Below are 16,419 nucleotides of genomic sequence, written 5' to 3'. Positions count from 1 at the left end.
CATCATCTATGGTACATATCATTAGAAGATTCAGAGAATCTGGAATAATCTCTGCATGCAAGAGACAAGGCTGAAAACTGACACTGGATGTCTGAGATCTTCAGGCCCTCAGGCGACACTGCATTAAAAGCAGACACGTGTCAGTAGTGGAAATCACTGTATGGGCTCAGGAACACTTCAGAAAACCATCATCTGTGAAAACAGTTCATTACTGTATCCACAAATGCAAGTTAAAACCAGATATAAGCAATATCCAGAAACACCGCCACCTTCTCTGGGTCTTTTACGATGGACTGAGGTGAAGTAGAAAATTCTCTCGAGGTCTGATGAATCAAAAGTAGAAATTCTTTTTAGAAATCATGGACATCATGTCCTCCAGGTGAAAGAGGAGAGGGACCATCCGACATGTTATCAGTACACAGTTCAAAAGCCAGCATCTGTGATGGTATGAGGGTGCATTAGTACACATGACATGGGTAGCTTGTAAATCTGGGAAGGCATCATTAATGCTGAATGATATATACATGTTTCAGAGCAATATGCTACCATCCAGACAAAATATTTTTCAGGGAAGGCCTTCCTTCTTTCAGCAAGACAATGCCAGACCACTTTCTGCACATATTAAAACTGCATGGTTCTGTAGTAAAAGAGTCTGGGTGCTAAACTGGCCTGCCTGCAGTCCAGATCTGTTTCCCATTTAAAACATTTGGCACATTATGAAGCGCAAAATATGACAAAGGAGACCCCAAATTATTGAGCAACTGAAACTGTATCTCAGGCAAGAATGGGACAGCATTTCTCTTTCAAAACTACAGCAACTGGTCTCCTCAGTTCCCAAATGTTTACAGAGTGTTGGTAAAAGTAGAGGTGATGCAACACCATGGTAAACATGCCCCTGTCCCAACTTTTTTGAAATGTGTTATTGACATGAAATTCAAAATGAGCATATATTTTTCAAAAAACAATTAAATTTCTCAGTTTCAACATTTGATATGTTGTCTTTGTACTATTTTCAATTAAATATAGGATTTCCATGATTTGCAAATTATTGCATTCTGTTTTTATTTACAGTTTATATAGCGTCCCAACTTTTTTGGAATTGGGGTTGTCATATGCAAAACATACTTTTGTGAACTATTAATTTTTTACTCATCTTCACAATATTTTGTGAAACTGTTGCCTTTGGCCAATCAGGATTTGGCAAAATTGACAAGATTCCCATTAAGCTATCATCATGGGAACTTGAATGGTAGTTTCGGGGGGACTTACTAGTAGACGATGTCTCACTCAAATTGGCCAGTGGGGGCTGGTGGTGTTTGCTGGGGGAGGTGGGATGCTACTCATACTCAGAGCAGTTGGAGTTAAGTTCAGGTAGTTGTTTCTCAGGAACCAAAGGTCCAACTAAGCTGAAATTTGGTGTGCTGCTCATATTGCTTGATATGAACAGTACAGCTGTAGTTTGAAAGACATTGTGGGCTTTCAGAATTAAAGCTTTCTTTTGTTGGATTTGTAAAAACCACTTGTATTTCCTTCCCTTTTTGGAACATCTGAAAGTACTTCATGTTAAATGTGTTTTTACTGGTACATTTTTACTCTACAAATGATTTCCCACAAAGGGAACAAATTCTATACTGCTATTTGTTTCATGCATAAAACATATTAAATTCAGTTCCAACTATCTGACTGCTACTGTAGGAAATGTATTTCTGTGTGGGTGGAAGAATACCACATATTCTGTTGTATGCTGTGAGTTTTGTACCCTGGTTAGAAGGGAGAAACAGACACCTGTGGATAGGCTGTGAAAGTTTTAATGGGAATACTGGGCTTAGCGAAATGAAATGAACAAAATTATTCTTTGAGGAAAAGCACTTTTCTCTGCATTTTTAACCAAGGCAAAAATAATTCCTAATAAACCTGTCATATCATTTATACAATCATAAAATTAGACCAAAATATTTTATATATAAACACATTCCAACAAAGAGCAACTGCATTGAGTGAGGATAGTGAGGAAAATTCACATTTGATTTAGTCATGCTATTTGTTTCTTCTATTATCATAGCATATTTAGGTGAAAGGTAACACAAACACTGATGATGGCTCTGGTCAAATATCAGTTTCTTACAATTTACAAAAGATCTAAAATTGCAAGGACAGTTAAAATAGAACATTTAAAAATATTTGCTTTAAACATCATTGGGCAATTAATTACAATGAGCAGTTTAAATATATAAAAAGAAAATAATTGTGGGGGCGGCACGGTGGTGTAGTGGTTAGCATTGTCACCTCACAACAAGAAGGTCCTGGGTTCGAGCCCAGCAGCCGGTGAGGGCCTTTCTGTGCAGAGTTTGCATGTTCTCCCTGTGTCTGTGTGGGTTTCCTCCGGGTGCTCCGGTTTCCCCCACAGTCCAAAGACATGCAGGTTAGGTTAACTGGTGGCTCTAAATTGACCGTAGGTGTGAATGTGAGTGGTTGTTTGTCTCTGTGTTGGCCCTGCGATAACCTGGCGACTTGTCCAGGGTGTACCCCACCTCTCACCCATAGTTAGCTGGGATAGGCTCCAGCTTGCCTGCGACCCTGTAGAACAGGATAAGTGGCTACAGATAATGGATGGATGGGAAATAATTGTGCATGCCTGCTTTGAGCATTTCCCAAAGTATGTGTTGTATTTCTATATTAGACCTTATGGCGGCGCCATTGTATCCACTAAAACAGAATCCAGAATAAAGTTATTTTTTTAATCTGAAAAAACCCAACCCTCAAATTAACTGCTTATTCTATTTAAATAATAAAAGAACATTAATTTCATTATATTTATCTAGTACCAAATACACCAGCAATTCAATGTATAGTTATAGTCTTAAGTCATAGACTTTTTATGACTAAGAAAATTATTTCTCCTTTATGCATTTCATGCTTATAAAAGCCAGGCATTAAAAGCCATATTAAGGAAAGTACAGCAGTATACAAGTGATACAGTATACAAGTACACAAGTATACAGTATACAAGTACACATAGTTTGCTGATAGTTTCAGGGGGCTCCTTGTACATTATCAGGCAGCAGTCTGTGCTCTGGCTGGGGTCTTCTGCCTGACTTGCCGGTCAATAAACTGAAGGTCAATCGATGTGGCTGGGACCAGCAGAGTTCTTGTGACTGACTTCACAGTCTTTCCTGTTGGATCTGGCCGCACTTCATAGTGTTTAATTAACTGAAAAAGGTTAGTTTTTAATTATTTATCTTGCAAAAACAAACAAAACTACAGACCAACATCATAAGAGAGGTTTACTTAGAACAAAGGTAAAGGCCTGTGGGATGGTTAAAGTTCCCTCTGTACTGCAAAGCTCATCTCATCTCATTATTTCTAGCTGCTATATCCTGTTCTACAGGGTTGCAGGCAAGCTGGAGCCTATCCCAGCTGACTATGGGCGAAAGGCGGGGTACACCCTGGACAAGTCACCAGGTCATCACAGGGCTTACTGCAAAACTAACAAACTAAAATGAAATTAGTTATTTGACAGTATTGCAACCATGTCACCCAGCAGAGCAATGTTATCATTTAAAAAAAAAACCCCACCCCATTTAACTTCCAGGAGATCTATAATTTGTGCATGGTTTCCTATATTCCACTGAACTGCACCAAAAAAAGGGGGGGGGGGGGGGGGGGAACAGGGCCAAATTCTAAATCACACTATAATATAAGGGGCTGCAAAAGTAGGTATACAGTAAGGCTTATTCCAGTATTATAATAGTGGTGCTAAGTTTCATTTAATACTAACCTTTTATGCAAGCGTTTTGTTTTCATTACTGTATACCCACTTTTGCGAACCATTTATACTTCACTGGTTTGTACACTATGAGAATAGTACACGGTGAACAGTGTAGTAATGACTGATGGTGTACTGACGTTAAAGTACAGATGTTAAATATATAATTATCTGCCACAAACTCTTAGCCAGAGGTGGAAAGTAACTAATTACATTTACTCACGTTACTATAATTAAGTAGATTTTTTGTGTAATTTGTAATTTAAGTAGTTTTTGAAATGGGTAATTTTACTTTTACTCAAGTACATTTTGAACCAAGTATTTTACTTCGCTACATTCGAAAACCGGGGCGGCACGGTGGTGTAGTGGTTAGCGCTGTCGCCTCACAGCAAGAAGGTCCGGGTTCGAGCCCCATGGCCGGCGAGGGCCTTTCTGTGTGGAGTTTGCATGTTCTCCCCGTGTCCGCGTGGGTTTCCTCCGGGTGCTCCGGTTTCCCCCACAGTCCAAAGACATGCATGTTAGGTTAACTGGTGACTCTAAATTGACCGTAGGTGTGAATGGTTGTCTGTGTCTATGTGTCAGCCCTGTGATGACCTGGCGACTTGTCCAGGGTGTACCCCACCTTTCGCCCGTAGTCAGCTGGGATAGGCTCCAGCTTGCCTGTGACCCTGTACAACAGGATAAAGCGGCTAGAGATAATGAGATGAGATGAGACATTCGAAAACCACCCGTTACTGAGTAAAAAAATTAAATGCGGGGGAAAAAAAACAGTTGGCCTGAACTGAAAGGAAACTGGCACAGGCGCGGAATATCCATATTAGCCTACATGTGTCGTTGGATGATGGCTGGTGCCGAGGTAGCCGAGCAAGAGATAGAGGAGGTCATGGAGGAGGTTGAAGATTGCCAAGAAGAGAATTCCCGTGGAACAGATGCGCCAGACAGCGAGGGAAATCCTTGGCCATATCTCAGCCAGTACTTTGCATTCAAACGCAAACGAGGCAATAACATAATAATGCAATGCAAAATGTGCCTGCCCCGCTGTACAGAGCTATCAGTTTACAAAACTTCCACATCAAATCTGCGGAAGCATGTGGTGGTAAGTAGATATGTGCATTTACCTGTGTATCCCAAATGTTATATTTACTGTTTGGTTAAAACCTTCCACTGTTGAGTAAAATGTGCCTTCATTATCAATTCTTTTGGCCGCCTAGCATCTATACTGATCACTAACGTTTCAAGTGAAGTAGCCCAAATGAAATGAAATCACCTCACGTTTACAAATTTGTTTTATCAGAATGACAGTGGGGGCACGGTGGTGTAGTGGTTAGCGCTGTCGCCTCACAGCAAGAAGGTCCGGGTTCGAGCCCCGTGACCGGCGAGGGCCTTTCTGTGCGGAATTTGCATGTTCTCCCCGTGTCCATGTGGGTTTCCTCCGGGTGCTCCGGTTTCCTCCAAAGACATGCAGGTTAGGTTAACTGGTGACTCTAAATTGACCGTAGGTGTGAATATGAGTGTGAATGGTTGTCTGTGTCTATGTGTCAGCCCTGTGATGACCTGGCGACTTGTCCAGGGTGTACCCCGCCTTTCACCCATAGTCAGCTGGGATGGGCTCCAGCTTGCCTGTGACCCTGTAGAACAGGATAAAGCGGCTAGAGATAATGAGATGAGATGAGAACGACAGTCAGAAATAATACGAGTGCATGGTTTTAGTTGCAATTGGTCTCTTATGAAAGAGAGCATGGACCTTCTTAAGTCCTTTCCAAAAATAATAAAACTTTCCTTGAAACTCAACACAGGCCTTCCGGCCTCAGCTGCCTGTGAGCACTTTTTCAGCTTGGCTGGTTTATTGTTTACCGCAAAGAGAGCACGGATTAGTGCAACAAACTTTGAAAATCAGCTCCTGCTGAAACTCAACAAGAGCTTTTCGGTTTAATGTTGAATGAATGAACTCTTTATCATCACTAGTCACAAGTACCAGTGGAATTGACCATCCACCTGTCCTTACATACACATACAATTGACAGAGGAGGAGTAGACAGGACAGGAAGACAGGGATGAAAAGAAAAAAAAACAGAGTAACATGAGGAGAGGGGAGGAGAAAAAAAGCAACCCCCACACTATGCTCCTCTGAGGAGTACAGTGTGGGAACATTAAAAAAACACCTCAGCACATAAGCACAAAATAACACAAGTACACTTTACAACATGAAAACTCGGGACTTGAGGGGAGTAAGGGGGGTGATCGGGGGGGTAAGGGGGGAGGGGGGAGGGAAGGAGATGGAGGTAACCCAGTGCAAGCAAGCAGCCGTCCATTCCTGCAGCCATGATGGCGCTGGTCACGCACCTGCTTGTCACACTGGGGGTAGCGGCGACTGCGGGAAGAGGGGGGAGGAATACGAGAGAGTCTAACAGCAGTGACCTCTGGGGGGAATTGTTATCCCAGCAATGGCCTTGGCCAAGGCCAGTGCTGTCTGAGGGAGCCAAAAGCATGGATGGATTGGATGGTCAATTCCGCTGGTACTTGTGACTAGTGATAATAAAGGGTTCATTCATAATGTTTTAGTATTCAGCGGGCAGGGCACTTTATTTCATTTCTTTTATCAGCAGTCAGTGTGTTCATTTTTCAATGAAGACAATTGATATAATTTATGTTTGCTATAGAAAGAAAAAGAGAGCACAGTTTGTTAATAAGGAATTGCTCAACATTTTCACTGTCTTGGATACTTTGATTTTGGTTTTCTTTTCTTTTTTTATTGTGGTGTTTGAGTTGGACCATACAATTCAGAATTTGGCACTTTGCTTGAAAATGTTTTATGGGGTGGTCTCAAAATAGTTTGCACATTACCTCTCGACAGGTTGTAAACATTATGCAGTTAATTTGTCAATTATATTTTCTATATAAGGAAGAGCACAGTGTTATTAAGGAATCACTTAGCTGTCTTTAAATCATGAGAGTCCTGGACACTGAGTTTGGTTGGTTTACGTTTCATATGTGTCATTTCGTAAGTCTGCTTTAGTGGCTTTAATAGCTGGTGTTTGTCAGTAAAGAAAAAAAATGGATGATAGAATTTACAAGTTATGCCACTTGTACTTGAAAATGTTTTATGGGGTAGTCCAAACAAAGCTTGATACATTATACTGCCTGAAAGGTTATTATGTGGACTAATAGTTCATTAAAAACAATTTGATTTATGATTTGTCCTTTCTTTTTTTACATCAAATAATTGAAAGTAACTTTTACTCAAAGTACATTTTAAATTGAGTACTTTTTTACTTTTACTCGAGTAGATTTTTAGATGGGTACTTTTACTTTTACTTGAGTAGAATTTAAGCAAAGTAAAGATACTTTTACTTAATTACAATTTTTCAGTACTTTTTCCACCTCTGCTCTTAGCTCTACTCACTCCACCACCTTCATTGCTCAGTGGCTCAGAAGGACATCAGGAAGAATTGTATCACAGGTGGAAAAGTAATGACAAGGAACAAAGTGCAGACAGGTGGGTGGGGAAAAAGATGGCTTGTTTATAATTTTACCTGGGACAGGAGGAGAGACATTTCCAGCTCAGCTACTCTTCTTCCCAAGCACGCTCGGATGCCAAATCCAAAGGGCACAGAGCCAAATGGGTGATGGTTTAAATGCTTCTCTTCCCGCAGCCAGCGCTTTGGTGAAAAAGTATGGGGCTCCGGGAATATGTTCTCATCATAGGACACCGCATAGTGGCACAAGTGGAACAGAGTCTTGGAAAGAGAAAATCCTTTATGAGTCAGCTGCTGATTTATTACATCAAAACTGTCTTTACTATAGTATGCATTACTAGCTCAGTACAGTACTGGAACAATAATTAGAATGAGTAAGAAGACATTACATTTACTTAAACTTCTCCCTTTTTTTTTTACACTGTATATGGTTTATAAAGGCTGGTTTTATCTAGAAATCGTTTATGTTGTGACAAAACATGAAAGAGTGTGCTATTACTGGAAAATAATCAATGCTGAGGTGGTATGATGTTTCCTGGCATGAAGCAGAGCTACCGTTTCAAACTGAAGCTGATTATCTTCCAATTACAACATGTCCCAAAAGTGTTTTACTCCACTTATACCACAATACTTTGCCAACAATTACATTAATTTGACACGTCATACTTTTAACTATTGATACTTACATTTAATGTTGTTGAAAGTCATGTCGCTTCCTGCTATCAGTTATATTATTACAGCTATTAACAGTAGATCCTTCATCAGCCTCATTTCTTTCTTGAAGTTAATAAGGCAAAAGTATGCAATTTGTCGTGTTCCAGAGAGCAAAGCCCTCCATGCTGAAGACTTTACCATGGCAGAAAACTTACTTGCAATGCACTGGCATCCAGGATTCTTTCCATAAATGTATGCCTTTATTAAATAACAGAATGGTTTAGATCTGTTTATCATTAGGCTTAGATTATATGTGTCCTTGTAAATGAGCTGCGACAACAGAAATAAAGTACGAGAGCTGGGACTGTTGTCAGATGCTGTTACAGAAAATGAATCAATACCTTCAGTCCAGTCAGATTCGAGAATTAAACAGCACTGTGGTATAATGCTTACATTTTTAGGGAAGAGGTGATCCCCCACCACTATTTCATTTTCAGCAGTGATTCGAGCGTTCCCTGGCACCACAGGGTATAGCCTAAAGAGATCAGTTTTTATGACTTATAAGATTGTACTTGTTCAATATTGATACAGCACACATAGTTAAACTGATATAGTTTGCTATAGTTAAAACAGTTTATCAAGTGCCTCACCGAAGTACCTCTTTTACAACAGCCTTCAGCCAAGGCATCTTGACAATATCCTCGCTGAGAGTCATCTTGTCACCTGGGCAAACACTGACTACTTCATTGTAGAGCCTCTGCTGGGCCTCTGGATCCCGAGCCAAGTGGTACAGAGCCCAGGAAATAGTGTTGGATGTCTGGAGAGTATAAAAATATTGACATCCAAAAAATGCTAGTGCTGTGATGGCTGTGTCTAAATCTATTATAGATCAGAAATCCTTATACAGTGTCAAAGGATATTGAAAAATTTAGTGCTTACAGTGTCGACTCCAGCCAGCAGCAGTTCAGTGATGCTTCCCAGTACCTCGGTGGGGTTCATCTGATCACTGATCAGCAGGTGAGTGAGGTACTCACCATCGATTGGCAGTCCCTGCTTCACCTTTTCCTGAATCTCTGCCATCTTCTTCTGAACTAGAGCATCCGCTAAAAAAAACAATTGGCACATTGCTTGGCAAAGTCATTGTTAAAATTCAAATTTATTATTTATTTATTTTTTACTGTATATGAGGTCACAGCTTCTTTACCAATAACGTACAAATATTTATAACCATGTTTGACAGTAATGTTACCCAACATACAGTATAATGGCTTATAATAGGAACACACTAAAGTGGGGTTATTAAAAACACTGCTCCAACTGGGAAGAGAAAAAAAACTCCCTCAAGCGAAAAACAATGGATAATTTTGACATTTCATATTTTGAGTTGCAGGAAATTCAAATCGCAAAATGATGTGCTGATGTGCTAATTTTAGAATGGTGTGGTCATCTTGGCCTGTGACTTACCAACTTTGAAAAGATGGTCCCAAACGGCTACAAAGTGCTTCCAAAAGGGTGTATAGGGCCATATGGATTTCGGGAAAAGGACAATGATGGGGGAAAGACGGAACATTTCTCCTACAGAAAAGATGAACTTCTGTGTTTCCTCGGGGATCACCTCATTCAGACAGCCCATTCGGGTCTCAAATACCACAGAGCATATTCCTATGGAAACACAATTATTCCAGTATTACCAGAGAGAAACATTTTACAGTTTGCCATTGGTTTTTCTCATCTAAAATCTTATTTAGTGATAAAGATATCAGTGATCTACAAATCAATAGTGCTTCAGTGATCACATTAATGAATATGATATTGTTGATCAATCAGTCCATCCATCGAATTTTATTTGCACAGTACTTTTAACAAATGTTACAACCATAAAGCTCCTATTAGTCCTGGTGAAACCAGTTGCCATCAGAAATTATATTACATGAATTGCTAAAGTTCACCTCTGGCCCGGCTGAGGCCACCCTAGTTAGTTAGTCATTTAAAATCCACCTGTGTGCAGTTAAAGTGTTGCATGATCTCAATATAAAACACTTTCTCCTGTTTGTCCACAGATGTATTGGAGACTCAGGAAAAACATTCCTCAGGTCTAATGAGGTCAAAAGTTAAACTTTATGACACAGTGTTACATTTGGCAAAAACCCAACACTAATTATGACCCTGAAAACACCAGGAAGCTGCACACTTGGTTGCTTCGCTAATGCTCTCCTTCCCCAGTCACTGATTTTTGGCCCCCTCTAGGCAGAGTCATGCTTCTGCTCCATTCTCTCCATTTTGTGGTCAGCATGAAGCTGGACTCTCTGGTGACAGTGGCAGAGAAGAGGTCTATGGACAAACTATTGAACATCATGGACGATGCCAGTCACCCTCTGCACACCGTCATCAGCAACCAGAGGAGCCTGTTCAGTGACAGAATGCTCCTTCCCAAGCGCAGGACGAAAAGACTCAAAAACTCCTTTGTCCCTCATGCCATCAGACTGTATAACTCCTCTCTGGGGGGGAGGAGGGGTAACAGGAGGACAGAGGACGGGAAGGATCAGTAGCCTAGCCTAATAATAAGCAATACCGGACAATGTGCAATATAACGTGCAATATAAAGTGCAATATCTCTCCTGCTGCCCCCCTTTTCCCTTTTTTCTCCCCCTCCTCTCTCTCCCCCCTTCATCTCTTCCCAATATCTTATTTTTTTAATATTTGTAATGATGCTGCTGGAATCTTAATTTCCCTGAGGGAACCCTCCCAAAGTTATCTAATTGCACACAGTTAATGCTCCTAATTGCACTTGGGAAGGAGCATTCTCCCTTTCTGGAGCATTTCTCCATTTTTTTTTAATTGAACTTTTATTTCATTTTATTATTTTATTTCTACTATTGTTTAATTCTTATTATTTTTCTTCCCCATTTATTTAATGTAATTTTATTTTCTATTGCTTACTGTTTTGCTTTTACTTCTGTAAAGCACATTGAACTGCCACTGTGTATGAAATGTGCTATATAAATAAACTTGCCTTGCCTTGCCTTCTGTCACTGAACAGGCTCCTCTGGTTGCTGATGACGGTGTGCAGAGGGTGACTGACTAACTAACTAGGGCATTTTTTTAATATCTGTAATGATGCTGCTGGAATCTTAATTTCCCTGAGGGAACCCTCCCAAAGGGATCAATAAAGTTATCTAATCAATTTTTTAACGAATAGAATTAATGGTGCACCATGTGATATTCAAAGTTTGGGATATTATTTTGTTACCAAACTGATAACAGTTATACCAGTCTAACCAGGTTAATACTTTTCTAGTCTTTTCTAAATGCAGGTTTCCCTGGACTTGGTTTGATAGCATCTTGGTCTTCATTATGATGTTTGTTTTGTATGTTCTCTAACAAACTTTTGGCCTGTTGGGAGTAGATGAATTTATACTGAGATCAAGTGACACTTTCATTGTGACCCTGTACAAATTATACGACATATAAAAGGCCAATATTTTTTTTTCAGTGGCAAGAAAAAGTGTACCCTTGAGAATTATCTACACTGTAAAAAATGTAACTTGCAAAATTGTTGAGTGAAAAAAGGATTCTAAGTTGAATGAACAAATTTCCCTTCTAATTGTTCAAGTAACTAAAAAAAAATTGTTGAGACGCCTTTCCTTCACCACAAGTTCATAGGAATTGGAAAATTAAGTTAAGTGAACTTATATATTCAAGTGCTGATTGACGCCCCTTAACCAATGCCACATGCGCACTTCACAAGTTCGAAAGTTTCAACGGTCGGGTGGAGTGAGAAGTCCGTGGAAACTGACACGAGACGTTGTATAGGAGTATAGACTAAGCTTTCCTCAACAGACGCCAGGGAATTCCCTCCTTGTATGTCGGTATTTGTTTCTGTTTGTGTAATAATAGGCAAAGTGAAGTAGAACTTAAGTGTTGAGAGGTTTGTGTTAACTAAAAAATGTAATGCACACTAAATCATTATCTCATCTCATTATCTCTAGCCGCTTTATCCTTCTACAGGGTCGCAGGCAAGCTGGAGCCTATCCCAGCTGACTACGGGCGAAAGGCAGGGTACACCCTGGACAAGTCGCCAGGTCATCACAGGGCTGACACATAGACACAGACAACCATTCACACTCACACCTACGGTCAATTTAGAGTCACCAGTTAACCTAACCTGCATGTCTTTGGACTGTGGGGGAAACCGGAGCACCCGGAGGAAACCCACGCGGACACGGGGAGAACATGCAAACTCCACACAGAAAGGCCCTCGCCGGCCCCGGGGCTCGAACCCAGGACCTTCTTGCTGTGAGGCGACAGCGCTAACCACTACACCACCGTGCCGCCCACTAAATCATTATAAAAAAAAAAAAGTCAAGCCAACTTAAAAATGTAACGCAACCTGCTGCCAAAGGATTTTGAGTAAACTCAACTTAGAACCATGATGTGCCAACTTGCTCTTCTAAGTTACTTGGCATTATTATTTCAATTTATTTCAACATCACAATTTGAATGCACTGAACTTGCTAAATAAAGTAAGGTCAACATAAAATACTCATCTGTGTCGACTTAAAAGAGCAAGTCAGCACAACTATTTGGCCCGGAGTTGAGTTTACTCAAAATCCTTTGGCAGCAGGTTGCGTTACATTTTTAAGTTGGCTTGACTAATTTTTTTTTTTACAGTGTACATTTATGTATAAATTTCTCTCTTTTTTTAAACTCAGACAAATTAGTAACCTCATTCATTTGCAATAAGAAAAACCCAAAGGGATATATATATATATATATATATATATATATATATATATATATATATATATATATATATACCCCCAAAACACCACACTGCAGGGACATTGTCAAGATGGCGGATTAGCCTTACCTAACTTACAGTATTATTACAGGGCAGGGAATATCAGGGCTATGTTGTATTGGAACAAAGTAGCAGCTGATGTTATTACTCCTAAATGGTTGTCATTGGAAAGTACGTCTTGTGGACAAGCCGTAGGTGCTAAAGAAGGCAACTGGACTTGCTTGAAATAAATTTCAAATTTGAAAGAAATTTCAAGCAAATCCAGTTGCCTTCTTTAGCACCTACAGTTTACGATGACCTGGATGATGGAGAACCTTCACAGACATTTGTGGACAAGCCTCATTACACTCCCTGCTCTGCTTAAGATATTCACTGCCAGTATCCGATATTCAGTTACTATTCCAACCCAAATGTAAAACATAATCTTTAGATTTGGACATGATTTAAATGATCAACAGGATAAAGTGGCTAGAGATGATGAGATTTTAACTTAAGGAATTCTGAGCTCAAGCCCTGTTGTAGATAAGATGTTTATACCTTCGATCAGTGATCAAGCCTTCAATGCTGAAGAAATGGGATTATTTCATTTAAAGACCTATATACAGAGGGAAATTTTATACATAATTTTATGTGTATTGAACAAATAATACAAAAATGTAATATCCCATGCTCCCATTTTTATAGATCTTGGGAATTTATTATTGACAAATTCAACCCACCACCCAAATCTTTATTAGATTCAATAATAGGAATCGACCCATATTCTAAAGAAGTAATTGGCACTTTATCTTTTTTTTTTTATTTGCTTAATTCTGATGCTTTGATCTCAACAAAAATCAATGGGATTTGGGACAGACCTAACAGGTGAAACAGCAAAATGCCATAAACAAGACACATGCTTTCTTAATCTGTTGATGACACAATTTGATTCAAAATCCTGCACCGTTTACCATTTTGGTCTAAAGTTAGGTTAGCTAACTTTGTGACAGACATCAACCTCACATGTGACCGTTGTGAGCAAGCACCAGCCACTCTCTCGCATAACACGCTTCATAACCCTGTTGGCCAGGCAATGTATCGGTCACATCGTCACGTGCTCAAGCCTGGCGCAGCTCGAGTGGCCATCCTTGTTCACACGCACGGAGTGTGTTACGTGCGCCGTTAGGACCAACAGACCCCTTGCACTGACGTCACATTTACATTAGCAACCGTCACTACCCTAGACCTGGGGGACAAGCAAACTTTGTTTCCATACTGTTCACATACTGAAGCCAAGCGAAGATGTCTGACATCCGCTGCTGTTGTCTGAAGAAAACTATAGCTAAAAAAGCTCAGCTACCGGATTACTTGGATAATCTTAGTCAGAAAGAAGCGCAAGAACAAGATCCCGAGATACTTAAACTCCTCCACTTGAGACTTCTCCACCAACCTGGAGAGGGCAAGCCACCCTTTTCCGGTCGAGAACCATGGCCTCGGACTTGGAGGTGCTGATTCTCATCCCAGCCGCTTCACACTCGACTGCAAACCGCCCCAGTGCATGCTGAAGGTCCTGGTTTGAAGAAGCCAACAGGACAACATCATCCGCAAAAAGCAGAGATGAAATCCTGTGGTTCCCAAACAGGATTCCTTCCGGCCCCTGGCTGCGCCTAGAAATTCTGTCCATAAAAATTATGAACAGAACCGGTGACAAAGGGCAGCCCTGCCGGAGTCCAACATGCACTGGGAACAGGTCTGACTTACTGCCGGCAATGCGAACCAGACTCCTGCTCCATTCGTACAGGGACCGGACAGCCCTTAGCAAAGAGCCCCGAACCCCATACTCCCGAAGCACCCCCCACAGAATACCACGGGGGACATGGTCGAATGCCTTCTCCAGATCCACAAAGCACATGTGGACTGGTTGGGCAAACTCCCATGAACCCTCGAGCACCCTATAAAGGGTATAGAGCTGGTCCAGTGTTCCGCGACCAGGACGAAAACCGCATTGTTCCTCCTGGATCCGAGGTTCGACTATTGGTCGAATTCTCCTCTCCAGTACCCTGGAGTAAACTTTCCCTGGGAGGCTGAGAAGTGTGATTCCCCTATAATTGGAGCACACTCTCCGGTCCCCTTTCTTAAAAAGAGGGACCACCACCCCAGTCTGCCACTCCAGAGGCACTGTCCCCGACTGCCATGCGATGTTGCAGAGGCGTGTCAACCAAGACAGCCCCACAACATCCAGAGACTTGAGATACTCAGGGCGGATCTCATCCACCCCCGGTGCCTTGCCACCGAGGAGCTTGCAAACCACCTCAGTGACTTCGGCTTGGGTAATGGACGAGTCAACCTCTGAGTCATCAGCCTCAGTCTCCTCAATGGAAGACATGATGGTGGGATTGAGGAGATCCTCAAAGTATTCCTTCCACCGCCCGACAATGTCCCCAGTCGAGGTCAACAGCTCCCCACCCGCACTGTAAACAGTGTTGGCAGAGTACTGCTTCCCCCTCCTGAGGCGCCGGACGGTTTGCCAGAATTTCTTCGAGGCCGACCGATAGTCCTTCTCCATGGCCTCCCCGAACTCCTCCCAATTCCAAGTTTTTGCCTCCGCAACTGCCTGAGCTGCAGCACGCCTGGCCTGCCGATACCCGTCAGCTGCCTCAGGAGTCCTGGAGGTCAACATGGCCCGATAAGACTCCTTCTTCAGCTTGACGGCATCCCTTACTTCCGGTGTCCACCACCGGGTTCGGGGATTGCCGCCACGACAGCTGTGGACGCGGCCACAGCTCTGAACAGCCGCGTCCACAATGGAGGTAGAGAACATGGTCCACTCAGACTCAATGTCCCCCATCTCCCCCGGAAACTGGGAAAAGCTCTCCCGGAGGTGGGAGTTAAAGACCTCCCCAACAGAGTGCTCGGCCAGACGTTCCCAGCAGACCCTCACCATACGTTTGGGCCTGCCAGGTCTGTCCAGCTTCCTCCTCTGCCAGCGGATCCAACTCACTACCAGGTGGTGATCAGTTGACAGCTCAGCCCCTCTCTTCACCCGAGTGTCCAAGACATAGGGCCGGAGATCAGATGAAACGACTACAAAGTCGATCATTGACCTCCGACCTAAGGTGTCCTGGTGCCACGTGCACTTATGGACACCCCTATGCTCGAACATGGTGTTCATTATGGACAAACCGTGACTAGCACAGAAGTCCAATAACAAAACACCACTCGGGTTCAGATCAGGGAGGCCGTTCCTCCCAACCACGCCCCTCCAGGTGTCACTGTCGTCGCCCACATGAGCATTGAAGTCCCCCAGTAGCACAATGGAGTCCCCAGTCTGAGCACCCCTCAGTACCTCTCCCAGGGACTCCAAGAAGGCCGGATACTCCATACTGCTATTTGGCCCGTAGGCACAAACAACAGCAAGAGCCCTCTCTCCAATCCGAAGGCGCAGAGAGGCGACCCTCTCGTTCACTGGGGTAAACTCCAACACATGGCGGCTGAGCTGGGGAGCTATAAGCAAGCCCACACCAGCCCGCCGCCGCTCACCACGGGCGACTCCAGAAAAGTGGAAAGTCCAGCCCCTCTCGAGGAGCTGGGTTCCAGAGCCCAAGCTGTGCATGGAGGTGAGCCCAACTATCTCTAGCCGGTACCTCTCAACCTCCCACACAAGCTCAGGCTCTTTCCCCCCCAGCGAAGTGACATTCCATGTCCCAACAGCCAGCCGCTGTGTCCGGGGATCAGGTCGTCGA

The 16,419-nt window shown here is 42.4% G+C and overlaps 1 protein-coding gene across 2 annotated transcripts in view; it reads right to left on the bottom strand.

Moving 5' to 3' along the window:
- Positions 1-1,799: 1,799 nt before the first annotated feature.
- Positions 1,800-16,419, bottom strand: part of LOC132891769 (sterol 26-hydroxylase, mitochondrial) — a 28,083-nt gene continuing 13,463 nt past the window's right edge. For both annotated transcript variants that reach the window (XM_060929689.1, XM_060929690.1), the window contains exons 4-9: positions 9,361-9,558; positions 8,836-8,999; positions 8,547-8,713; positions 8,350-8,431; positions 7,300-7,503; positions 1,800-3,210 (exon numbers count right to left, since the gene is read on the bottom strand). In XM_060929689.1, coding sequence (XP_060785672.1) covers positions 3,055-3,210; positions 7,300-7,503; positions 8,350-8,431; positions 8,547-8,713; positions 8,836-8,999; positions 9,361-9,558 — 971 coding nt within the window. In that variant the 3' untranslated portion in view covers positions 1,800-3,054. The remainder of the gene's footprint in view (positions 3,211-7,299; positions 7,504-8,349; positions 8,432-8,546; positions 8,714-8,835; positions 9,000-9,360; positions 9,559-16,419) is intronic.

Source organism: Neoarius graeffei, chromosome 9 (assembly GCF_027579695.1).
Source record: "Neoarius graeffei isolate fNeoGra1 chromosome 9, fNeoGra1.pri, whole genome shotgun sequence".
Taxonomy (NCBI): domain Eukaryota; kingdom Metazoa; phylum Chordata; class Actinopteri; order Siluriformes; family Ariidae; genus Neoarius; species Neoarius graeffei.
This window is presented reverse-complemented; position numbering and strand designations above follow the sequence as displayed.